Here is a 27,537-nt window from a genome sequence, read left to right as displayed (position 1 = left end):
TCCAAAATGGGCCTCAAGTCCCCGGTCTTTTTTGGCACCAAAAAGAATCTTGAGTAAGTCCCTAATCCGATCTGGTCTGCGGGGACCGGTTGGATGACTCCTTTTTGCAGCAGCTTTGAAACTTCTGAGGCTGCGGTATCCCATTGACTGGGTGGCGGGTCCGGGATTTTTTGGACTGGGGGGGGGGGTGAGAGAATGGGATGGAGTAACCTCCGGCGATAATCCAAAGCACCCATCGGTCCTGAGTGATACCTTCCCAGGCCTTTAGGTGCTTCGAGAAACGACCCCCGACTGGCTCCGGAGTAGCACAGCCGGGCAATCCCTCAGGGACTATGAAAGGCTGAAGAGCCACGAAAGGACTCGTGGTCTCCAGTGTTGCGAGGGCCTCTGCCGCCTCTGGGACGGTGTCTTCCAGAAGAATTTCCCCCTCCTCTGCCTCTGGAAGGGGAACCCTCCTTCTGAGAGGGGTAAGGCTTCTGAGATCTACGGAACCACATTTTCCCTCCTCTTTTAGCCTTGGGATAAGGCCGAAAGGGAGTGGAAAATCGTGGCCCTACGGCAGTCAGAGTCTTACCCTCCTGTTCACAGCGGGTTAGTGTGTCCTTTACCTTGGGTCCAAACAGGGAGGACCCATCAAAGGCGTCGGCAAATGAAGACTTAAAGGCCTCCGAAATGACACAGACGGAGCCAGGCTTGTCTCCGTAGAGCAATGCCTGTACCCGCCGCTCTACTCGCCCCCTTGGCCGCATAAGAAATGAGCCTCATGGACGAGTTCGAAATGGATGACATTGTAGCCAGCTGAGAGCCAACCGTCTGAGCCAGCTCCTCAGGCAGGTTACCCAAGAGGGTATCGGATAGCTCCTTAATCAGATCCCTCTGAAATCTGGTAAAGTGCGTAAGGTAGTTCAAGGACCTCAGTGTAAAGGCCGCTGAACTGAGGGTGCGCTTTCCGTACCGATCCATGCTCCTAGACTCCTTATTAGGAGGATGGACGGACGTAGAAGCCTCTGCTACATCTTGCTGGGTAGCAGATGCCACCACCAAAGCATCTACAGCCACACCTTTAGTTAGGAACTCTCTATCAGGGGGCCGAGAAATTTGTTCGGACGAGCAGGCACCGGTTCCACAGAGTCTGGGTGTTCCCAGCCTTCGACAGATCAAATCCAAGAGCTCGTCAAGGGCGGAGACACCCAGGAGGCGGAGGGCTGAGCCCAAGGCCTTCAGGAAAACCGACTCATCAGCAGAGGGAGGTTTGGACTGCCAGCCGCCTCGTTGTTTTAGGGCTTCCAGGATGTCTGCAAAGGAGACATCATCCGAGGATGACTTAGGGGACCCCTCTGCATCATCGAGATCAGTGTCGGATGTCAGAGACTCATCAGGGGAGTAAACGTGCTTCCTCTTGCACGATCTTTTCCTGGGGGGTTCTTCCGAAGAGGCTTCCGTAGGACCTCCAGGAGGGAGAAACCCCAGCGGGGGTAACCTGAGGCCCGGGGGCTCCGCTGTCTAAGGACAGGGGGACTGCCAACGACCCAGTTTCCGTATGCAGGGAAGGAGCTGGGGAAACCGGGAAGGTAGCCAAGGAAGATTTGGCTAATGCACTCCTCATAGCCCTGAAGACGGGACCACCAGAATCCTGGGAGGGTCCCACCTCCGTGGCCACGACAGTGGACGGCACTCCCGCCGCCGACGCACCAAGAGGGATTCTTGGGACCGAAAGCATCAATCCCGAAGCCTCCCCCCCAGGGCCAAAGGAAGAAGTCCGTGTACTGAACTCCGACCCAAGAGCCGGAGTTGGAGCAAGGGTCGGGCCCGACCCTAACACCTCCACAGGTTCCACCAGCACTGGCTCCAATGGTGCCGAAGCTGTTGGAGGAGGAACCACAGTAGGGGAGTGGACCATCGACTCTGAAGCCAAATGGGCTGGAGCCGAAACTAGCTTTTGGAACACCGGAGACTGGAAGAGTCGAAGGAGCACCCTGTCAATGTCCGAATCAGACATCTTGGATGATCTAGAGGATACCGATCGGGCCCGAACCGATTTCTCCATCGGCTCCGAAGGGCTCGGGGACCCGGCTCGAATGGACTCAACAACTATCGGCTCCGAGGAAGGTTTCAAAGAAATTTCCCTCGGTGCCGATAAGGACTTCGGCTCCGAGGGGGAAGAGTCTGAGCCGGTAACCCTTATCGGCTCCAATATCAGTGGAGCCGATGATGGTGACCCGCCTCTCGATGCCCCAGACCTCGGCTCCAAAAACAGAGGGGTCGAGGCTGGAGGCATCGAGGCAGACCGTTCACCTCGGCTCCGAAGTCCGTGGAGCCGATGGAGAAGTCTGCTTAGATTTTTTAGCGGTCGGTTCCGACTGACTGATCGGAGCCGATGCTTTCTTCTTTTTAGAAGGAGACGGAGAGGAAGATAAAGCCTCCTCGAAGGAAGGCTTGATTAATCCCTTGAGGATTAATTTGTTCTTCCTCTCCTGGAGGACTCTAGAAGAGAACGCGTGGCACACACTACACGACTCTTGTAGGTGCTTAGCACCTAAGCAATAGACGCACGAGGAGTGGTCGTCCGTTATGGACATTTTAAAACCACACCTCATGCATTTCTTAAACCTGGAGGGTTTGTGTTCTTTAGACATAACTGCTTTACCACAGAACCTATCTAAGTGAAAAACACTAAACTTAGTCAAAAGGTAAAGTTAAATTCACATCTTTAACAAATTTAATATATTATTTTTTTTTTTTAACACTAAACAGTTAAACAGACAGAAAAAAAGAGAGTCAAGACCCTCTAACTTAAACGGGTACTTGACCCAAGAAAGATACACAAGCAGCAAAGCAACAGGGGAAGGCCCCTCTAACTAAAACGGGAAACCTTCCCTGACTAAAAAAATCACGAATTTTTCAACAGAAATTCACCAATCACACTAATATAACAACAATAGCTGTTAAAACAGCTTTTGGGTTCAAAGTAAGGAAATTTGTGACAGGAAAAAGCCTAAATAAATAGTACTTAGCCCAGCCAAGTTGAGACCACGTCTAAGCTTGTTAGCGGCAAACGAGATCTGGGGGATTAGTGGTGGTGCATCCTGGGATAAAGATAGCTCAGCCAATAAGAGGCCTCGCTCTATAGCATAAGCGTGCCGAGTCGGAGCAGAGGGATTGGCTCCGAACCCATCAGTACAGAATGTAGGCGAGATAGGATCACATAACATCAGTTCTTAATTTTCCCCTCCACGTTCCAATGCCAGGCAGAAAACACAGGGCAAGCAAGTAGCTGCTCATCCATAAAAGCAGAAGTTAATTACTTCTTCATTTTTTAAAAAACACAGGGCAAGCAAGTAGCTGCTCATCCATAAAAGCAGAAGTTAATTACTTCTTCATTTTTTAAAAAACACAGGGTAAGCAAGTAGCTGCTCATCCATAAAAGCAGAAGTTAATTACTTCTTCATTTTTTAAAAAAACACAGGGCAAGCTGCTGCTTAGCTGCAAACATAGAACTTCAGCTGCTCTACTGCGAATGTAGAAGTCTGTTCATTTTATTTTTTTTATTTAAACAGAGGGTGAGAGGGTGAGCTGCGTAAAGCAAGGACGGTCATCACGATACTGCAAAAGTAGGGGGTGCTTTTGAATATAACGAGCACTGGCCCACCGGCCCATTTTGGCACTGGCCCTTCTGGCATTTGCCAAAACTGCCAGATGCTTAGTCCGCTCCTGTATAGTACTATACAACCTCATTATATGCATGCAAATAAGTCACTCACACTTACATACCATACAGCCCGCATATACAAGATACATAATCAGGCAAAGGAAACACAGTCTGACACAGGAAAAGCAGTACAACACGGGATACATAACCTAGCACAGGAAACATAGCTTAACACAGGAAAAGCAGTGCAACACTGGACATAACCTGATACATAACCTGATTTTTAATTTTGTTTTTCTTTTTATAATTAATTTTGTATTTGCATTGTTATTTTTAATAATGTTTGCCTATATGTTTATCTTCGCTTATGTTTGCTGGGGCTCTTTCCCCTTGGGTCTCCACTGAAAATGGGTTGTTTACTATCAGTGCAATGCAAGTAGTTAATAACCTTTTCTTTTTGACAATTATTTTGTATTGTGGTTATTTAATATTTGTATATTGTCACTTTATCTTTACTTATTTCCAATAAAAACAACAGGACTCGGAGACAGCTGCAGGATCCAGTAAATTTAATTGTGAAATAGTATTTAACTTTTATGTCATGTGAATTAGAAGGGGTATGTATAAATAAAGGGGGTAGAATTGATGCTATTTTATATCGATATCTGATGAAGTGGGGTTACCCACGAAAGCGCTTGTGTCTATTAAAATTGGTTTGCACTGGATCCTGCAGCTGTCTCTGAGTCCTGCTGTTTTTATTGGAATTCTGGACAATTACTTTATACAGGACAAGTGAGTTTGAGAGCTTTGGTGGCTGTGTTGTGTTTTGTTATTTTATCTTTACTTATGTTTGCTTTTCCCCTAGGGTCTCCACTGAAAATGGGTTTGTTTGCAAACTTATTTTGACTAACCCAGTTAACAAATGTGAAATAAATAAATAAATACTAAATAAATAAATAAATAACTACAGGAACTCAGCCTGACATAGGAAAAGCAGTGCAGCGCAGGACGTAACCTGACATAGGAAACATATTCTGGCACAGAAAAAGCAGTGTAATACAGGACATAACCTGGCACAGGAAAAGTAGTGCAACACAAGACATAATGTGACACAGGAAACACAGTTAGAGACAGGAAAAACAGTGCAACACAGGATATAGAACATGACACAGGAAACACAGCCTGATATGAAAAGCACGGCAACACAAGAGATAATGTGACACAGGAAACACAGTTAGCCATAGGAAAAGCAGTGCAACATAGGACATAATGTGACACAGGAAACACAGCCTGATACAGAAAAGCAGTGCAACACAGGATATAGAATGTGACACAGGAAACACCACCTGACTCAGGAGAAGCAGTGCAACATAAGAGATAATGTGACACAGGAAACACAGCTAGATACAGGAAAAGCACTGCAACACAGGACATAATGTGACATAGGAAACACCGTCTGGCACAGGAAAAGTAGTGCAACACAAGATATAATGTGACACAGGAAACACAGTTAGAGACAGGAAAAACAGTGCAACACAGGATATAAAACATGACACAGGAAACAGCATGATACGAAAAGCAGTGCAACAGAGGACATAATGTGACACAGGGAACACAGCTTGATACAGAAAAGCAGTGCAACACAGGATATAGAACATGACACAGGAAACACCACCTGACTCAGAAGAAGCAGTGCAACATAAGGGATAATGTGACACAGGAAACACAGCTAGATACAGGAAAAGCACTGCAACACAGGACATAATGTGACACAGGAAACACAGTCTGGCACAGGAAAAGCAGTGCAACACAGGATATAAAACATGACACAGGAAATGCAGCCTGATACAGGAAAAGCAGCGCAACACAACAGATAATGTGACACAGGAAACACAGCCTGACCCAGGAGAAGCAGTGCAGCACAGGATACATAACCTGGCAGTGGAAACACAGCCTGATACAGGAAACGCAATGCAACACAAGACATAATGTGACACAGAAAACACAGTTAGACACAGGAAAAGCAGATGCAACACAGGACATAACCAGACACAGGAAACACAGCCTGACTCAGGAGAAGCAGTGCAGCACAAGACATAATGCGACACAGGAAAAACAACCTGATACAGGAAAAGCAGTGCAACACAAGACACAATGTGACACAGGAAACACAGTCTGACACAGGAAAAGCAGTGCAACACAATACATAATGTGACAAAGGAAACACCATCTGACACAGGAAAAGCAGTGCAAGACAGGACATAATGTGACACAGGAAACACAGTCTGACACAGGAAAAGCAGTGCAACACAAGACATAATGTGACAAAGGAAACACAGTCTGACACAGGAAAAGCAGTGCAAGACAGGACAACATGTGACACAGGAAATATAGCCTGATACAGGAAAAGCAATGCAACACAAGACATAATGTGACACAGGAAAAACAGTCTGACACAGGAAAAGCAGTGCAACACAAGACATAATGTGACACAGAAAACACAGTCTGACACAGGAAAAGCAGTGCAACACAGGATATAAAATGTGACACAGGAAACACAGCCTGATACAGGAAAACCAGTGCAACACAAGACATAATGTGACACATGAAACACAGTGAGACACAGAAAAAGTAGTGCAACACAGGATACATAACCTGGCAGTGGAAACACAGCCTGATACAGGAAAAGCAGTGCAACACAAGACATAATGTGACACAGGAAACAGTCTGACACAGGAAAAGTAGTGCAACACAAGACATAATGTAACACAGGAAACAGTCTGACACAGGAAAAGCAGTGCAACACAAGACATAATGTGACACATGAAACAGAGTGACAAAGGAAAAGCACTGCAACACAAGACATAATGTGACACATGAAACAGAGTGACAAAGGAAAAGCACTGCAACACAAGATATAATGTGACACAGGAAAAGCAGTGCAACACAAGACATAATGTGACACATGAAACACAGTCTGACACAGAAAAAGGAGTGCAACACAAGACATAATATGACACAGGAAACACAGACTGACACAGGATAAGCATTGCAACACAGAACATAATGTGACACAGGAAACACAGTCTGACACAGGAAAAGCAGTGCAACACAGGACATAATGTGACACAGGAAACTCAGTTAGACACAGGAAAAGCAGTGCAACACAGGATATAGAACATGACACAGGAAACACAGCCTGATACAGGAAAAGCAGTGCAACACAAGAGATACCGTGACACAGGGAACACAGTGTGACACAGGAAAAGCAGTGCAACACAAGATATAGAACATTACACAGGAAACACAGCCTGACTTAGGAGAAGCAGTGCAACACAAGACATAATGTGACACAGGAAACACAGTGTGACACAGGAAAAGCAGTGCAACACAAGATATAGAACATGACACAGGAAACATAGCCTGACTCAGGAGAAGCAGTGCAGCACTGAATACATAACCTGGCAGTGGAAACACAGCCTGAGACAGGAAAAGCAGTGCAACACAAGACATAATGTGACACAGGAAACGCAGTGCAACACAAGACATAATGTGACACAAGAAATACAGTCTGACACAGGTAAAGTAGTGCAACACTGGACATAATGTGACACAGGAAACATAGCCTGATACAGGAAAAGCAGTGCAACACAAGACATAATGTGACATAGGGAATACAGTCTGACACAGGAAAAGCAGTGCAGCACAAGACATAATGTGACACAGGAAACACAGTCTGACACAGGAAAAGCAGTGCAACACAAGACATAATGTGACACAGGAAACACAGTTAGACACAGGAAAAGTAGTGTAACACAGGATACATAACCTGGCAGTGGAAACACAGCCTGATACAGGAAAAGCCATGCAACACAAGACATAACGTGACACAGGAAACACAGTTAGACACAGGAAAAGCAGTGCAACACAAGATATAATGTGACATAGGAAACACAGCCTGATACAGGAAAAGCAGTGCAACGCAAGACATAATGTGACACAGGAAACAGTCTGACACAGGAAAAGCAGTGCAACACAAGACATAATGTGACACAGGAAACACAGTCTGACACAGGAAAAGCAGTGCAACACAAGACATAATATGACACAGGAAACAGTCTGACACAGGAAAAGCAGTGCAACACAAAACATAATGTGACACATGAAACAGTCTGACACAGGAAAAGCAGTGCAACACAGGATATAAAACATGACACATGAATTACAGCCTGATACAGGAAAAGCAGTGCAACAAAAGATATAATGTGACATAGGAAATACAGCCTGATACAGGAAAAGCAGTGCAACACAAGACATAATGTGTCACAGGAAACAGTCTGACACAGGAAAAGCAGTGCAACACAAGACATAATGTGACACAGGAAACACAGTCTGACACAGGAAAAGCAGTGAAACACAAGACATAATGTGACACATATGGATATATATTCTGAGACAAGAAACATATCCTGACACATAATATCTAAACAGATACAGGATATGCATTCTGACACAGGATACATTACCTGGGACAGGAAGCAGCGTCTGATACAAGATACATAACCTTACACAGAAGGCACAGCCTTATATAAGCTATGTAACGTGATGCAAGCTACACAGTGTTAAATGGTTGCACAAACTGATATAAGACACACAGTCTGACATAAGATATACAGCATGACACAGAGTATGTAATCAATGCAAAATACACAGTCTGACACACACACTTCTCAGTCAAATACGGAATACAGCCCAATACTGAATGCCAAGCCTGCTGGTGTCTGTCTAGGTCAACCCATTGCACACAGGTACAAACAATACATAGTCTGACATGACATTTCCATCCCAGTGCAACAGCTTAACCCAATACACATTGCTTTGTACAGAATATGAGTTCAGTACAGAGTAACACAAGAGTTGACTTTTCTACTGCTCTAGAGACAAACAATTACAAGCATAAATTAACATGACTTTTCTCAACAGGTAGTGCATTTCAACAGGTAGTGCATTCAATTCCTCATTTGTATTCTTGTTGTTAATTTCAACAGTCTGCATGGAGGTTATGTGGCACATGAAGCCATGATCGAGCTAGTCACTGGCAGATGATGAAATGCATAGTGACACTGTTTTGTTTCATTTACTTGTCTGACACTACAGCAAAGCTTCCAAGGAAGGAGTATGTCCAGAGCATCAAAATAATAGGTGGTATACCAGCTTCAGTTAAAAATTGTGACACATATTTGGTTACAATGTGTGTGACCATGTGACATATAGAGCTGCTGTGAACAAGAAGCTATCTTTGCTATGTTTGTTTTTTTAGTTTTTTATGTCTGTTGCAAGCATCCATTTCTGTGTTTCTTTTTAAGTTATCAGTCAGAAAAATCATCTCTAATGTGTACGTATGTGTGTGTATATGTGTATCTGTCTGGTGCATGCTGACAATGCATTTTTGGTTTGGTAAGAAAAGTATATTCATTGCAAACCAACCTTTGGCCTATCCATACATTTATTAATTTACTAATCTTGGGTCTTGTTTTGTTTTTTTCCAAGGGTGCGTTCTGGGGGTTAGTTATAGGACTAGCTATTGGACTTTCTCGGATGATTGCAGAATTTGCTTTTGGAACAGGAACATGTTCCGAACCTGGCAACTGCCCCTACATTATCTGTGGGATACACTACCTTTATTTTGCCCTCATCCTCTTTGGAATTTCGCTCATCCTTGTTTTGACAGTCTCCTGGATGACAAAGCCCATTGATGATGTACACGTAAGTAGTACATTTTTAAACATTGTATTAATGAGTTGTAAAGTTGTATAGCATTATAGAAGAAAGAAAAGTAGCACAAGTCATAAAAAATGTTTAAAAGAGATAAACTACCAACAGTATGAAACAGCATGCAAAAAAAATAATATGATTGTGTACTTAAAGCTACATGACAGTTAATGACGTAAACATAGTCAGCACTATCATCCACATTTAAACCTATTTTACTAAGTTAACATGCTGGCTGTGACACTGTGTAAACTATTTTGTGTCAAAATAACACAGATTTTTTTTAAGTTTAATTACAGGCTGCCTGTATTGCTAAAATATAGTTATCAGTTCTTTCTGAATAGGCTTGCAGTAACACTGGGGTAATTTTGACCTCTTCTGAAACATAATTACCGTAGAAAGCTGAAGCATGTGAATTTACATGAAGCACCACTCTGTATTTCTCCATACTCTCTATGGGAAGAGGGAGGTCTCTCTGCTGCAGTAACTTAACCTTGGTATCAGTTGCTACTGGTGTTGGACCTTGGCACAAAGGATATAATCAGATGCATGATAACAGGTGAGAAATATCAGAAATATGCATCTTAGTCCAGTAAAAACTTACTATAAGAACCACGTCCTTTACACATGTAACCTAACTTCCACCAGAACTGAAAATTGTTCTACTGCTTTCCTAACACACCTACCTCTACATTCATCTATGACAGTGTAGCCCGCTGTATCTGTCACGTATCTCTGCCTTACCACTTCACATGTTTATTTACTGTATCCCTTACATGCCTAACCATAAAGTCTCCAATGACAGTGTGCCCTAATGTATATATATCTCTCTAATGTTTCTCACCCTAACTCCTCTCATGATTGTCCAGTTCATTATTCTTTACACACCTAACACTAACCTCATCCAGAACTGAATGTGTATCCTACTGCATCCGTTACATGTCTAAATCTAACATCTTTACATGACCCTGCTCTGTCCTACAGACATGTCAACCTACATCCAGAACAACTACATTATTATACCCTTAAGGACTGGCTCATACCTCTGTCCAGTACAATATCCATTACATGTCTAACCCTAATCTCCTATCATGACTCAACTCTATCCCACGCATGTGAGTCTAACTTCTGAACATCTAGGTTATTATACCCGTAGAGGTCAAACCATAACTGAGTATATGTGCAACTACATGTCATCATCATCATCTTGCCTCAACTGTCACCATCTTTCTCAATTCAGTGCTACTCTCCTACCTTGTTTGACAGTCATGCTTGACTTTCCCACAATCCATCTCTTTGTTGGACTCCTTATTTCTTCTTGATGTCTTCCTGTCTCTCCCCAACATTCTTCAGCAGATCATCTGTTTTCCTGCCCAAACCATTGTAATCTATTCTCTTTGACCTTCTGCACAACTGATACTTTGCTTTCTGCTCTGTTGTCCTCATTTCTTTGTCTATCCCACAGTCTGCATCCTACCTCTCATCTCAGGTACTTAATTTCCATCACCTCTAGCTTCTTCATCTGCTCTGCCTTTACCGCTCAGGTTTCTGTACAGTACAGGAGTACTGGTCACACCACTGTTTTGCAGACCTTACTTTTCAGCTTCCTTAGCATTTTTTTTGTCAGAAACTACCTCTGTCACTCTGTGGTCACAGCCCCACTGATTCTAGCTTTGAACTCCTCATTCAGACTTTTCTTCTCCTCAACCAGCCCTCCCAGATACTTGAAGTTGGTAACTTGTTCCAGTATTTTCTCATCTCTCTCAAGTTTCATTTTCTTCTGGTTTCCCTCATTTACTTGCCATGACGAATGTCTTACCTGTACATGGTTTCATTTTGTATGCCTTTGGTTTTCAAGTTTCATTTTCTTCTGGCTTCCCTCATTTACTTGCCATGATGAATGTCTCAACTGTACATGGTTTCATTTTGTATGCCTTTGGTTTTCAAGTTTCATTTTCTTCTGGTTTCCCTCATTTACTTGCCATAACGAATGTCTTAGCTGTACATGGTTTAATTTTATACGCCTTTGGTTTGGCATTGCATTCCCCCTGTGATTTTCTGAACTTCCTGTTGAGAGTATGTTTGTAATGCCACATTGTCTGTATAGAGCAGTTTTGTTGATCTGTCCCCATCAGTCTGTTTGCTAATGTAGTCCATCACCAGCATGAGCAGCAGTGGTCTCAGTGCTTAACCCTGATGCACACCCACTCCCACTGGGAACCCCTCTGTGAGTCTGAGCAATGGTCATAGTTGTGTCACTGAGTCCTTGTACAACACCTGCATTAATTCTACCAATGTTTCAGGGACTTTGAACCACAGAAGATCTGTCCAGGAGACTGTCCAGGTGACTGTCCAGATGACTGCCCAGATGAACCTTCCTCCAAGTCTGGGGAGGTCCAGTTGGACTCCCATAAGTGCTCTAGTAAGGTCACTAATCTTCCTCTTTAATAAGCCCTACAGAATGGCAGAGGGTCATTCTGCCATGCCCACCTGTGGGAAAGTATGGCTTTAAAATGGCAGTATATCACTACTGGTCAGAAATAAGAAACTAATGCAAACAACATATAGGTTCATAGGTAAATATTAGGCTAGCTGCCCTTGTGGGCCATTTGAAGCCTAGCCATATTCCCTTTTTGTGATCAAAATAACCTATCCCATTTTCTTATACATCGGCCTTACCCATCCCATTGTTGATCATTTTAAATAACCCTCATAATAACTGGGATCATACCATAGATAATATGAGGGGACCCATGCATGGGATAAAACATTTAGGAATTGCATCTGTCCATTAGTAGTACAGGGGGCATTTCTGGGGTACATTTTCTGTTTCCCATCCATAGATTTAACTTGTGCTTTTAAATGGACAGTGAGGAACTTTGTTTTTATGTGGACATGGAGTCTGTTCCACAGCAGTGGTATCCTCTGTGAAATATAGCTGTCCCTCCAAACCATTCTATTGATGTTTCAGAAGAGGTTTAGATCCCTAGACCAAGTATCTCTGATGCCATTTGACTTGCTGATGTGCAGTAAACCCATCAGTAATGGGTTAGAGGATGCTTTGTATGCCAGACCCAGGTCACCTCTTAGCAGTCTGTAGGATACCGAGTACAGTGACAGGGCTCTGAGTCGGTCCATGTAGGACATGTTGTTTAGGCCTTGTATCCTTTTAGTAAGGTATCTCTGTGAGTGTTCCAGTTGTTGCATGTGTCTGGACAAATACATGTCTAAGGAGGCTTTATACTTAATGACTGGCCTAATGAGGGCTGAGTAAAGGGGGACAATGATATCCCTGGATCTAGACACAATCCCTTCATTTATAAGGTGTGCAATATAGAAGGACTTTCCTACAACAAATAGACACACGTTGGTCAAATGTTAGGTCACTGCCCACATAAATTCCTAAATTCCAAACAAATGGGTCAACTAATAGGGTGCATTGTCAATGTGGTAGTTCCCTGGGGCAGATGACTTCCCAAAGGGTACAATAATGCATTTTTTGGCATTTAGTTTCAGACCATGATTTTAACACCAGTTGTTTATTTGAGATAAACCTTCCTCCAGGATGGCTGTCATTTAGGGATTCAATAACTGCTCCCAGCTTGCAGTCACCTGCAAATGTAATCAGGCAGAGCCCCTTTACTTTAGAAAAGTTGATGCCAAAAGAAGAGGTCTCAGCACAGATCCCTGGAGGACTCCACTAGTGACTGGTCTCTTTGGGAAGGTAACTTCTATTGTGATTATCTTCATCCTATTTGTGAAATGCCTGGCAATATGGCAGGTGACATAAGGGCTTATTTCCAATTTATTTAGCTTTTCTACTGTGCCTGAGTGGGGAATTGTATCAAAAGCGTTGGCCGGGTCAAGGTATGCCGTGTGTACCATTCTGCCTTCATCCATTGCTTTGGTGATCTTTTCAAAAAGATCCACCAGGATGAGTAAGCATGACCTGCTCTTATTCTATGGGATGATGACATTTAAACATTTCTCCAGTTCATTGAACATATGAATAGCACAATACTACTTTTTTGTCTTTTACTTACAACATAGATACTGACAGCTGTGATTATTTGGATATCCGTTTTTACAAAAATACCATAGACAGGTGGTTTGAGTCTTCTAGTTAAAGAAAACTGACCTATTATAACATTTTTCTTCATTTTGACAGCAACCAACCATTATGGCAGAAAAAAAAAACTTGGTCAAGGGTTAAATGATAAGGCTTTCTAGATTAATTAGTGAGGATTCTTGTTTCCTCAGAGAAATTAATATCTTAAGGGATATGTCTAGACAAAGAAGCTACCTGTCACATTTGTTAGGCGACCAAGAGACCTTAGTTTTGAGGGGTAGGCATATTAATTATGCCCATTTAATGAGATATCCAAGGTCTCAATCTAGATCAAACAATAAGGATAACAACATACGTCACCGAGAACAAAGAGTGTTGTCAGAACCATGGCCTTAAGCTCAATGCCAAAAAATGTGTCATCATCCCCTTTGGAAAAAACCTAGTTCCCATGAATTACCACATCGATGGTAGTCCACTGAACACAGAAGGCGTTATAAGAGATCTGGGAACACAGGTTGACAGCAGCCTCTCTTTTGACCACCACGCTGCCACTGTGGTCAGAAAGTCCTTCTATGTGGCACATCTCATTGCTAAGGGTTTTGCATCCAGGAAGAAAGAGGTCATTGTCTCCCTCTACTCTTCCCTCATTAGGCCAATCATTGAGTACAATGCCCCATTTGGCATGTACCCTACTAGACACCTGCAACAACTGCAGAGGCCGCAAAAGTACCTCACAAAGAGGATCCTAGGCCTTAAACACTTGCCTTATATTGACAGCCTCAAAAAACTCCAACTATTCTCTGTCTCATATCGCCTACTTAGAGGCGATCTCTACTTGATTTACAAAGCCATGTCTGACCCAGATCTGTTAGAAATGTTACATCTAAAGAAATCCCAATCCCTCCACACCACACACTCCAGAAACCTCAACCTCATTACCACATTCAACAGAACATGCTGGAGGGACAGGTTCATAACATAGAGACTGACCATGCTATGGAATAGACTTCCCATACATGTCAAACAGAGCACCTCACTGGCCCTCTTCAAGAGAAATCTTGATGAGTGGATGGGAAATAGAAAATTCACCCTGGGGATCACTCCAGTGGCTCTAATCGACAGAGACACTGGGAACTAAGGCCTGGTGGCATGATGCCAGGGTAATCCTATAGACTAGGCTTGTAAAGGCTCCAGGGCCATTAGCCTAGTACACACCTATGAACCTATAAAACTGCACTGTCACTTGTGCTGTAACACTGTGCTGTCAGATCCTTTTTGTAAAACAGTGTCATCAGATTGTACTTTTAAAGCACACTGTTAGATGCCATTGTAAAACTGCACTGTCGAAACTCTGCCATGTGTAAAATCACATGCCCACATCCTCTTGTAATATAGTTTTATCATCATTATTGCTGTAAGAACTCTACAGTATATCTGGTTGTCAATCATCTTCAAGATGAATTAAAATTATTTTTCATGAAAAATCACTTCCTTGCATTTATATGCCATTAGGATATCTGACAAGGCTTTATGGTGACTGATTTTATTGTATATTTTTCCATAAACATGCCAACAATTACATCTTTAAACAACTGGGATTGTCTTTTAATGATTTGTTGAACAAACTTGCTCCTGATCTGTTCGAATTGTTGACAGTTTATTCAAAATTCTGGTTGTAGACAGCACACATGCTGTCCACCAGTTGCTCTATTTTTATTGTTTTTAGTTCTTAAAAATTTTTTATTGAGTCTGTTTTTCTTTTTTAAGAATTCTGTCTAATGTGTGTTGGCTGACAGGTACATTCCCTTCCATGGTGCTTTGAGGTAAATTATTTTATGCAACTTTTGCTTTACTTACTTGAACAACACAAATGCAGTTCTTCTACTTTGATTTTTAAGAAAGGATCGTTGTTTCTATGTACTGACTCACCCTTCATGCTCTTTATGGACTACATTAAACATAAACGTGTTTTTTTTTTTTCTTTTCTTTTTTGTGTGGCTGAATTCCATTTTTTGTCCTTATGTTAGATGATAATACACTTGCTTTGTATTTATTATGTATTATTTAATATACTCTGCTTCCCTAATGCCGTCACCACCTGCCAGTTAGAGGACCACTGTGGACATAACACTAGCATAGTATTACCAGTCACTGGCCAGCAGCTGCTTACTGGTAACACTAACACACAACCAGCTATTGGTCAATTGGAAGACCTCTTCCTCCTGTGAGGAGGATGGCCTTGTGATATAAGTCAGTTTGGGCATTATTATGATACGGATCAAAGGAGCATCTCTGTCTCAAAGGTACAGGTTGGTCACTGATGATCTTTCAGTTCAGGCACCTAAAACCGTAGGGTACAGGCTGCCATTGGGATCTTCCTTTTTCCCAGCTGTGTGTGTGTGTGTGTGTGTGTGTGTGTGTGTGTGTGTGTGTGTGTGTGTGTGTGTGTGTGTGTGTGTGTGTGTGTGTGTGTGTGTGTGTGTGTGTATGGGAGGGAGCAGGGCTATGTGTGTGAGCTATTAAAACGTAACTCATCTAAGTTTAACCCATTGGAATGGAACACATTACTTTCTAAAATTAATCTCAATAAAAACAACAAAAATAAACTTTGTAATTTATGTACCAGGCAAGCCCAACTACAACCTGTGGGGTGGGAGCATAATCCTCACATCTTATTTATTCTAAGTCCAGAATCGCAACACCTTGGAGAAAGGGTAAAAATAAAGATCATATAACTCTAAGGTTATTTGACCTTCGAAGTAAAAATAAATAACAAGCGTAGGCAAACCTGCTGGACCTACAAACAATCAACAAAATTCATTAAAAGCAAAGTCCCTAAGCACAGATCACAAGTGTCAGGAAACTCCTTACCAAAATTAAAAAAAAAAAAAAAAAACTAAAATCATGTCTTTTGCAGAGGGCTAGAAACCTTACAACCCCCCATCCATATCCCTTTGCCCTTGTACTCTTCTTACTTAAATGTACCCCATTACACAGTTACACAGCCATGGAAAACATAGAAACATCTTAAAAGGACAAACACACCAATGCTCACAAATTGTGACCAGACATGTTACTCACAAACTGTGATCGAACATGTTCAAGCATAATTATAGCAAACGCAGTCAGGGAAACTAAGTTCAGGGAAAGGGGATTAGTGAGTTAGCATTTAACAAAGTGGACAGTGCCATACATAGGGACGCAGCTCTGTAATCTGCTATGAAAGCATATATGAGTGGGACGATCCTGACAGATAGCAACTACAGCTGTCTCACATGCCTTGCATGCTATTTTGCCTCATTTACAGTGTACAGTCAGGGACAACATGTTTACCTTCATGTATTCACACGTGTTGGTAACGCAGCTAACCTGTACACGTAAGTGCATTAAACACCGACTGTAGCCAGCAGGGTGACTTTAATAGATTACAGATGTGTATACTAGGTCAAGGTCAGGGAATATAATTGTCTGGCGTTTGCCTGGCAAAGGCTGCAGTTTGATTAAAGCACTACTGATGAGGATTTATGGTACTGTAGCAATAAAAATCTGTTATCTACAGAAGTACAGATATTACCTCATGGAATTTCTGATACCACAAAGCTCTTTCTTAAGCACCAACAAAATGAAATGTAGTGTCTTTGATTGTTTTGTTCCATTGATTGTACTAAATACCATTAAGGTAGGTTGGACTTACCCTTTACATGTGTAAGATGTTAGTAGAATTTCCATATTAACAGATGACTGAATTACAGCCCTATTCATTCATAGGGACCCTAAAACAAGCAAGAATGGATTTTCAGTTTTTCCAATTTAAAAACAATCGTCTTGCTTGTGCAGGTCAAAGCTGTGAATTTAAATGAAGTAGCCTAGAGTTTATTTGTAAGGCCTGTACTAACTACTGTATATATGTGCTGAGATGGAATGAATCCTCTTTTGCCCTTATTTTCTTTTTAAATGTTTATTGCATTACTGAACTGTTGGAATTGCTCTAGTATCATTAAGTGTATGCTTCATCTTTTCATAGCTCTATCGTCTCTGCTGGTCCCTCCGCAACAGTAAGGAAGAACGGATAGATCTGGATGCAGATGAAAAACAGCCATCAAAAGAGGATGAAATCATGGATGTTGAAGAAGGTGACATTATCCTTTTGATTCTATTGATATCTGTTGTGTCCTTTATAAGTGACTTGTTCAAATGAAAGCTTTTCTTGTTTTCTTACCAGTTTTTATACTGTTTCTGCCTTTGGTTTCTCCCTGTGTATTCCCCAGTAAAAAAAAGTGCTCACCATGTGTCTGTTTCAGACATGTTCCCTGCACCATTCTGACAACCATATTAGAATATATTGCCAATGTCTGATATCCCTCAGTTAGTTAGGTTTACAGTTTCCCCAGTCCTTTAGTATGGTGCTGCAATTTCGGTTATTTTCAAAGCCTGGATTTCCTGATCCTACCAATTCACTGCAAAATCTCTAATATTCTGTTTCTGCATCTGTTTCTGATACTTTTATGCTGGGATATTTGTAGCCTCACCTCCAGCCCTACAGATGTGTACTGAATGGATCATGTGATGTTTTTAACCCAATTACCTCTCTTGTTTGTTCATATGTAAGCATTGCTCCCCAATGTAGATGCTCCTCTCCCAGTACAGCTGGCATTTTGCCATCTATGTCACATACAAACCCTCAGATATCCTTTTCTCAACCAGATCTCTTCACATTACATTGCACTCATCCTCCACTCTTTCACTGAAAAAAATGTTTTTTTGTGTCTGCCGCAGACTGAGCATCTGATGCTCACTAGTTCTGACTCCTATTCCAATCCTTTCTTCTAGATTTCATCCTTTTTATGATCCCCCTTAAAACCCGTGTGTCAATATTCTGTCATCCCGTCCTTTCCTTTCTCTGTTTACATGAATACATCCCCATCACTCAGTCTTTCTTCAAAGTTCAGTCCCCTCATTCCTTTTACCTTCCTCAATACTTTTCTTTCTACATTTTCTGCTGTGCTGCTCCACAGATCTGCACACAGTGTTTAAGGTGAGACCTGATCAATGCTGCATATGTAAGCATGATGATGTCTGCATCCCTGGCACTCAGTCACCTTGCATTGCACCTCAGTGTCTCAATATCCCTACCCACTGCTCTTTCAAAGTGTTCCTCATGGTTCATTAGAAGACTAATAACAATCCCTAGACCCTTTTCATTTTTTTAGCACGACTAAGTCTATTTATGTATTGTCACATCCTTATGTGTCATTAATGCTCCGTTGAAATTTCACTGCTATCAATCCCAGTTAATTCTTCATGTGAATAAAACCCTAATTAAGTCTCTGTAGTTATTTCTGTCCTTTAATTTATATCATTAGCAGCCTTTGTGCTCCATTTTACTGATTTGTAATTTAAAGATTTATCATCCACTTTAAAACCTTTACATGCACGGCATAAATACAGTACGTGTAGCTTAGTTAGCACATATTTAAATATTATAAAATCAAGCATTATGAGTGGATCGCCAATTGTACTGGATATATTATGTGTTTGAGACATGGGTTTCAAGAAATCCACCTCTCAGGCAAACTTGAGAGGTGAATCTTGGCATCCATATTGAGACATACAATTTTTTGTTATGATCAAAGAGCCAATCGTAATTCTTTGTAGTCCATGGAGGTTTATTTTCTACATGTACTACTAGTTTGTGAAAAATTAATTAAAAAAACATGATGTGTTGTAGCAGCTTTAAAAGCTGGTGAAGCAGTGGGGAAGTGGTTGACACCTTATATATTTCCTGTGAAAGGGAAGCAGTTATAACCAAAGTACTGGGTGTGTGTTAGCAGAGAACAGGCGCTGAAACAAACTCATTTCATGCTACGCTGCTACTATTTTCTGTTCAGCACAGTTTGCTTTTAGTGCAGAGCCAATGTTAATGCGTCATTAAGGTCGGCTCTCATTCTGTAGCAACTCTTAACCAGAGTATTATTTGACCGTTTTTTTTTTTGTTTAGTTTTGTTTTTTAAGCATAATTATGCCACTTCATGCACTACAAAGTAATTAATTAGATAAATCAGCTATTATACCATGACCCCCCCCAAAACGTGCAAGCTGATTGGCCAGCGTGCACATTGTAAATCGAGTTATACTAATGGAAAAAGGTCCGGTCGCCCGGACTTTTTTCCATTAGTATAACTCTACTTTTAAAACACTCCGTTGCTTATTTTAAAGCTGTCTCGCTATGTTAAACCCATTTAACATAGCGAAACAGTAAAAAAAAAAGCAACGGAGATCTTGCTTTCTCCGTTGCTTTTGCCCACAGCTCTGATGTACTGCGCAGGCGTGCAGTACATCAGAACTGCTGCGGATGCCAGACATCTGCGGAAGGGCAGTAAACAGGCATTATACTATGCCATTATTTAAGAAAAGTAATAGTTTCTTTTCTTAAATAATGTCATGGTATAATAGCAATAACCCACTTCTGGGTGTGGGTAATGCTGTATTTACCCACGGCTGGCTTTGTTTGGTCAAACCACGCCAGCCGTGGGTAAATCCAGCATTACCCACACCCAGGCGTGGGTTATTGCTATAATAACTAACACTGATAATATGCTAAAAAATCCTATATTGCATGCGGTCAGAAATACTTAGAGCAGTACAATATACTGAATGAGACTCCAAAGATCTGGAAAGTAAAAGGATGGAAATATAAATTACAAATATGAAACGTTTTTCCTGGTGCATTCTACGCAAACCTCTCAACTATCCAGATTTTCGCAGAATTTCCAGATTTTTGGCTTATATTTTTGGCCTGTTCCCCATAAAATTTGTGGTTTTCTTACAAATCACTGGGATGATCTGAGGATTGAATCACTAAATAATTACATACATTTGAGTTTCAGACTTTAAATCCTTCAGAAAATGTATGGTAAACAAACCCTGTTACTCTAGCAACTTTCTAAGTTTATAAGAGCAATATCTTGCTTGCTCAACTGGAGCCTGTAAACTGTATGTAACATAATCATTTTCTGATTTTTACTGTATGTTCTACCTTGGAGCTTTTCTCCCCAGGCCTTTGCTGAAAATGGACATGTATCCAGTAGGACTGTCCCGGTCAACAAATGTAAAATAAAATAAATAAATATATCTAAAATATGTCCCTATTTTTGGGCCATTGTCCCCCCATTTTGTAGGGCTTTGTCCAGATTTCTTGCAATAAGAGGTTGAGAGGTATGGTTTCTGTATTTGTGTTGAACCACTATGCTTTAGACTGTCACAATTGCCCCTTATCTCCATTGTTGTGCAACCATGGAATTAGCGCATATAATGGGGGAGTTAAAAATGTGTTGTTTTCTAATATGGTTAGGGCTGATATTCAGCTTTTCATTATTTAAAATAAATGGTAGTTTGCAGTACTTGTTTCAGTGTTGGTTTCTGTTTCTTATTAGAATTTGTTGAATACTGTAATGTGTATTAATAAACATACAGTTTTTACCCAGCAAACTTTCTCTTCTTGTTCTGCCTGATACTTATGTTAACAGAAGGTATGCCCTGATATGGCAGTAGGGCTCTGACCTGCTATCAGGTTGAAATGGCATTATCTTTATAAACTGGTTTTCCTATTGCCTCCCAAAGTCCCTACTTCTCCCAACAATCTCACAAGATGATCTAATTGCCCCCCCCCACTCAGGCTTGTTGTGACCCCAACCCCCCATCTGCAGAAAACAAAAACCCTTGATACAGCCCCTTGACAGGACCACAGGTGGGCAAACCCATTTCAAGGTTCAGACCAAGGCTGACTGGAAAGGTGATGAAGACCGCTGTTAGGTAAAACAGGGGGGTGTGGACTATGCTTTACAGCAGAGACATCGCAAACAGACGTGGGCCAGGTAGATGCTGCATGGTGACTTCTTCTGCAATCTGGGGTGTTCAAAGGCTAGGACATGCCCCCTGACTCCTTGACTATGATGAGTGTTTATAAACAGTACTGAGATGAAGCAGTTACAGGGAAGGGGTACTAATCCTGTCAGTAGCAGTTCTGCTCTTGCGGATTTGTGAGCTAGCAGTACATTTCAGCCGCATTGTTATTTTTTCACTGCAGCATTGTCTCTGTTTTTTCATATTCCTTCTTCCTGCCTTTTGAATTCTAAACATTCTGTAGAGCAATTGTTGCAAACAAAATAGCTAAGAATTGTGAGAAATAACAAGAGTTTAGGAGGTAATATTTACAATGGATATACCCTTCCCACATATCTTTGCTAGAATCTCCTTGTGTTCTGACTGAGAGTGCTTCTCAAAAAATCTAGAAATATAGAACTGATAAGTATATTTTTGGCACTTTGTTCATAGTTCTGCACTGTCTTTATTTTTGCTCGAATGAATTATTTATATATTTGCTGGCATTGTTTTCTGATCTGTGCTGAAACTTTTTTTCTCCCACCCTATTGCTGTTGTGTTCTTAAAGATGGTGGCTCTTGCAGTTGCCCACCCCTATTGTAAATTTGATCTAGGGCACTCCTCCCAGTCCCATCTCTTTAGCTCATTCTACCTAATACAGAGATCATTTGGGAAAGCCAAATCCCTTAGTCCCTTAACCCTGAATAATCTTCAGTTCCTGCTCTCTCCCTTTTTTATGTTACATAAAAAGACACTTTATTCAGCTGCTTATATTTTTCTAATTTGTGTTTCTTCCTACCACTCTGTTACTTCATCTTACTTTGCTTTTTCCTTCTACTTGCTGCCTGTTCTCTACAGTGTTCAACTGCATCTTTTATGTTCTATTTACTACTGCTTGTTATAACCTGTCTAAATTGTTAAGTGTTATTCTAAGTTCTTAGTTTTAGTTTAAGCTCTTGGGATTTAGGTCCACCCATTACCTCTCCCTGGCCTTTCTCCCTCAGATTCTAACTAATATGGATGGACAATTTCCTACAGTTTCTCTTGTCAGTCTGGTTGATATGGGCATCCTAAGACAGTGAAACAACTCCCTCATGTACACGGACAACCATCTACTACTACAACCTAGGAACACAGTTTGTGCGAGATGCAATTGCATTAGGAACCTAGAGTCCAAGCTCTCTCCCCCTCAAGCCAGTATATCTGGCACTGAAAAAGTTGTCAACACAATCACAACACCCGAAACACCACCCACACCTACGTAACACACCTACATATGCGGAGGTCCTCCACATAAACATACCCAAACAAAGGAGACCTCCGAGGCAAAAACGTGCGATCTCCACAACCCTCCACACCACATATCATGCATAGCACACATACCTCTGCCTCACAACCACAAAGGCTTCACCATAAACCCAACATATTAGTCACAGGAGACTCTATTGTGAGCCACACAGATGTGCCTCTACCAGGGTGGATAAGGAGAAAGTCACGGTTAGTTGTCTGTCAGGTGCCAGAATCCACCATATCACACATGCACTCAAATCTCTCAACAACAGGTACTGTTATGACTCTGTCATAGTCCATGTTATTGTGAATGACTTGAGATGTACCTCTCTGGACTATATGAAGAGAGAAATGATTGAGCTTGCTGATTATGTGTCCCAAGCACGTAGGTACCTAGACTTAAACAGCACTCTGTCGTCGCCCAGAATGATGCCACAAAACAAACAGAAAATGATTGACTTTAACAATTGGCTTAGTTTCTGGTGTCATTCCAGGGGGATCTAGTACCTGACAGCCTGGGAAGATATGATTGACAGACCACGATGCTTTACCAGAGATGGCCTGCATCTGTCTCACCTGGGCTTCAGGCTTCTGGCAAAGGCTCTTGTCTCCCCTATAGTGCCTTATTTTAGGAAAAGTGATGAGGTTAAAACTACTAACATAAACATTTCAACAAAACCCAAATTAAGGGTCATGCTGCTAAACGCTAGGAGTCTAAACATGAAACTGCACTCATTGCAAGCATTCCTAACACTGAAAATGCTGACATCTGTGCAGTCACAGAAACCTGGTTCAAAGCTATGGAGAGCACTCCAGCCTTACCTGATTACTCATCCTATCATACATTCAGACCCCAAACTGTGGGCAGTAAAGCCAAAGGAGGTGGAGTTTCAATATACATTAAAGACATAAACACCTCCGGACTGGTTAAACAGTATGATGCACAGGAGACACTCCAGGTGCAGTTAACCATTTAGAAGACCCCTATTCAAATCATAGCTAGCTACCGGCCCCCAAATCTGACCCAAGATGCCCAATCCGCCTATTTGGACCTGTTTGAATCTATCAAGATTCAACTCTTTACCCTGATCCTGCATGACCTTAACTTCCCAAACAGACTGGAAGAACTACTCATGCCAGAACACAAATGCCCAGAGATTCCTTGATTTTGTCAATGTAAATGCCTTGGAACAGCTAATCGATACTCCCACAAAGGGTGATAATATCTTAGACTTGCTATTAACCAACAGGAGTAGCTACAGCAGCATCCCTATAGTATCATCCTCCCTGGTACGATCCGACCACAAAGCAGTCACTTTCGAAGTCAACATCTCCCCCAACCCTGCTCTAGCTAGGATCAGACATAAGAACTTCTCCAAAGCTGATTGCAGCCTACTAATGGATGATATAAACAGCTTCACAACCTCCCTCCCCCTCTGTAGGAACTGGCACGAATATCCAAACTACACCAAAGCACTATACAAGCATTTGTATAGATGCATGGAATCAGGAATACTTGAAAGGACTAAATCATCCTCTGCAAGGAAGAGTAAACCTGTCTGGTGGACATCTGCAATAAATAAACTTTATAACAAAAGGAAAAAATTGCTTTCCAAAACCAAGAAGGAGCAGGTGCCCAATTTGAAGCAATGTCTCCTTAGCCTGAACAAGCAAATAAGAGCAGTAGGTAAATCCCTCAAAGCAAACTTTGAGTCCAAATAGGTCACATCTACTTAGAGACAATCATAAGGCCTTCTTCACATATGTCCGCAACCTCAAAGGAAGCACCCAGATCTGTTCAGAACTGGTGGTCAAGGACACCACATATACAAATGCTGTAGATATAGCAAACTTGCTAGCTGACAGATTCAGTGAAAACTTTACCCCTTTGTCACCCCCATCAGTAAATCAGGACATCCCCAGTACCTGGCCCTTTCCCCTTATATCTAGGGACCAGGTCATCACTGCTCTCTCAAAGGCAAAAAATACAGCAGTGGGACCCAATAACATTCCAGGCTGCATCCTAAGTGAACTCAGGCAGGAAATTGCAGCACCATTAGGCACCCTATTCAACCAAAGCCTGAGTACTCGCTTCATGCCAGCTTAGTGGAGGATAGCCACTATCATCCCTTTACATAAAGGTGGAGCATCCACCAATCCGGGAAATTATAGACCCATCAGCCTAACTACCCTAATCTGCAAGGCTATGGAATGGATTATCATGGCTCTCACTAAAAAGGACATTGGCAACCGCCAAACACTTGATCCTACACAATTTGGCTTCGTCAAGAGGAAGTCATGTCTGCTAAATTTGGTCAACTTCTTTGAGACAGTCACCAAACCAATGGACGAGGGGAAGACGGTGCACACCACCTAACTTGACCCGGCCAAAGCCTTTGACACTACTCCCCACTCATGCACAATAGATAAGCTTTCTCAGCTAGGCATCAATCCATATGTTACCAGATGGGTAGCAAACTGGCTCACTGATAGAACCCACGCAGTCAAAATAGGGAAAACAACCTCAAGCAGTAAACCGGTAACAAGCGGCAAACCCGAGGGTTCGGTCTTGGGGCCTCTGTTATTTGGGATATACTTTTCTGAGGTGCAGGCCAAAACCAGTGGACTATGGCTGACCAAGTTTGCAGATGACTGCAAGCTGGGTGTTGTCATCAATTCCCCTAGTGATGTGGACATCCTCCAAGAGGGTCTCACTCAGACAAATGACTGGTGCCAGAAACATGGCCTCAAGCTGAATACCAAAAAATGCATTATCATCCCCTTTAACAATGTCCTAAGCAAGCAATCAGTGGTTAGGGATTTGGGCACCCAGGTTGATAGCAACTTGACTTTTGAGCACCATGTTGCTTCCGTTGTATGGAAAACTTTCTACATGGCCCACCTCATATGTAAAGGTATCTCATCCAGGGACAAGGAGGTCATAATACCCCTGTATTCTTCCCTTATAAGGCCCATTATTGAGTACAATGCCCCTTTCGCCATGTACCTCACAAAGCACATGCAGCAGCTGGACAGACCACAGAGGTTCCTCACCAGGAGAAGCCAGGGCCTCAAACATCTACCATACACAAATAGGCTAAAAGCCCTATCCATCTACTCAGTTTCATACAGACTCCTTAGAGGTGACCTCTGTCTGGCATACAAGGCAATCATGACCCCACTTTGATAGAAATGCTGCATATCCACAAATCAAGCTCCACTCAAATAACCCACAGGAGCAACCTCAACCTGGTCTGTAACATAATTAGGACTTGTTGGGGGGACAAATGTGTCTCCCAGAGACTCCCCCATCTGTGGAATAGATTCTCTCTCCACATCAAGCAGAGCACCTCTTTAGCCCTTTTTAAGCACAACCTGGATAACTGGATGGAAAACAGAAATACATCCCTGGGATTCCACTCTTGTCCCTGCTGGACAGGGGCATTGGGTGCTGACTTGTCTAAACATGGGCTAAACTCTTAGCTAGGCTTATAAGGGCCTCAGGGCTAATAGCCTAGTAACCTCCTATGATCCTATGATCCTTGTATACTACAGCTGCTGTCACACTTATGCCTTTTCTTCTGTAGCAATTGATCATTTTCACATCATACAGAAATACTAACCATCAATAAACAGATTGGTCCAAGCCAGGACTAAAAAAATGTCCATTGGTATCATTCCACACAGATGAGTACCACAGCCACAGGACTATACCAATTTCAGCTCAGTTTACCCCAGATCCAGATCATGGCATAATTTTTCCATCCATGTTTTGAAATTGTTAACTGCTTCTTCAGCTAAATGTTGTAGCATAGTCTTGCTTCTGTATATGTATATATATGTGTATATATATATATATATATATATATATATATATATATATATATATTTTTTTTTTAGCATATCCTTGTATCTGTAAATATATTTTATTACTTATGTGATCCTATTCACCTGTCGAGATTCAGTGGCTGCTGGTGACTTCATAGCAAGGGGAGTTGCAAGCAACCAAATAGGTGGGGCTCAGTGGAATGGGGTGGGGTGTATTATGGCAGGTCAATGACCATTTCCTGTGATCAAACAACAGATAGGGGTCATTCATTATCATCCATAGACTGCTTCAGTACCCACTCTTTAGGGTCACTTTATTGATTATGTACACCTCAGACGTCTGACTGCAATCATCCAGGCAACCATCAGTTGAAATGGAGCTGAAGACAATGGACTCTTGCCCACTCTAATAAGTTCAATGGAAGTAACAGCATTAAGTCAGGGGGGATTGGATAGGCCCCCAGAAATCATAGGGTTCTAGATGTTCTGAGAGACATTTTCAAGTTTTTTTTATAACCTTTTAATCCAGTGATGGCCTGAACAAAAATCGTAAGGATAGAAGTTCTCTCTTGTTGTTTTTCTTTTTCTTTTGAGGAAAAATAAATTGCATCTAAATCTTAATGTTCAAAGCAAACAAAATAGTAGTTCCCCAATAAACTGAGAAGACACGTTTGCAAAAATATATAAATCCTATCTGGAAATAGTGCTTGCATTTTTACCCCACTGAAAAGATAGCTACCTTCTGTGTAACCTGCTTGTGTTAGATTGAACAAAAAACTGACAGAGAACATTAATAATCCCTGTGTCTTGAGACGAACCTCTCCAAATGCCGGCAATTCAGCAGCTTAGTCCGACAATAGAATCCAGTGGAAAAAATATTCCAAAAAATCAATGAGGTCTAAAAACAAACTGGAAATTTATTGAACCAATAAAAAATCCAAAGTAGTATCCAACATTAAGCGCTTTCACTTGCTTGATAGCAAGCTTCATCAGAACAATGTAAAACAGACTTCTCAGCATTTAAATAAACTTTTTGATGCCAACATAC

The 27,537-nt window shown here is 41.8% G+C and overlaps 1 protein-coding gene across 1 annotated transcript in view; it reads left to right on the top strand.

The window, feature by feature from the left end:
* The window catches only part of SLC5A1 (solute carrier family 5 member 1), a 555,407-nt gene that overhangs the window by 501,755 nt on the left and 26,115 nt on the right, over nucleotides 1-27,537 (top strand). Inside the window, exons 13-14 of the mRNA XM_044068862.1 lie at nucleotides 9,200-9,415; nucleotides 17,515-17,623. Coding sequence (XP_043924797.1) covers nucleotides 9,200-9,415; nucleotides 17,515-17,623 — 325 coding nt within the window. The remainder of the gene's footprint in view (nucleotides 1-9,199; nucleotides 9,416-17,514; nucleotides 17,624-27,537) is intronic.

Source organism: Protopterus annectens, chromosome 4.part0 (genome assembly GCF_019279795.1).
Source record: "Protopterus annectens isolate FY-2018-M chromosome 4.part0, PAN1.0, whole genome shotgun sequence".
Taxonomy (NCBI): domain Eukaryota; kingdom Metazoa; phylum Chordata; order Ceratodontiformes; family Protopteridae; genus Protopterus; species Protopterus annectens.
Note: the sequence above shows the minus strand (reverse complement) of the source record. Positions and strands in the feature narration are given on the sequence as shown.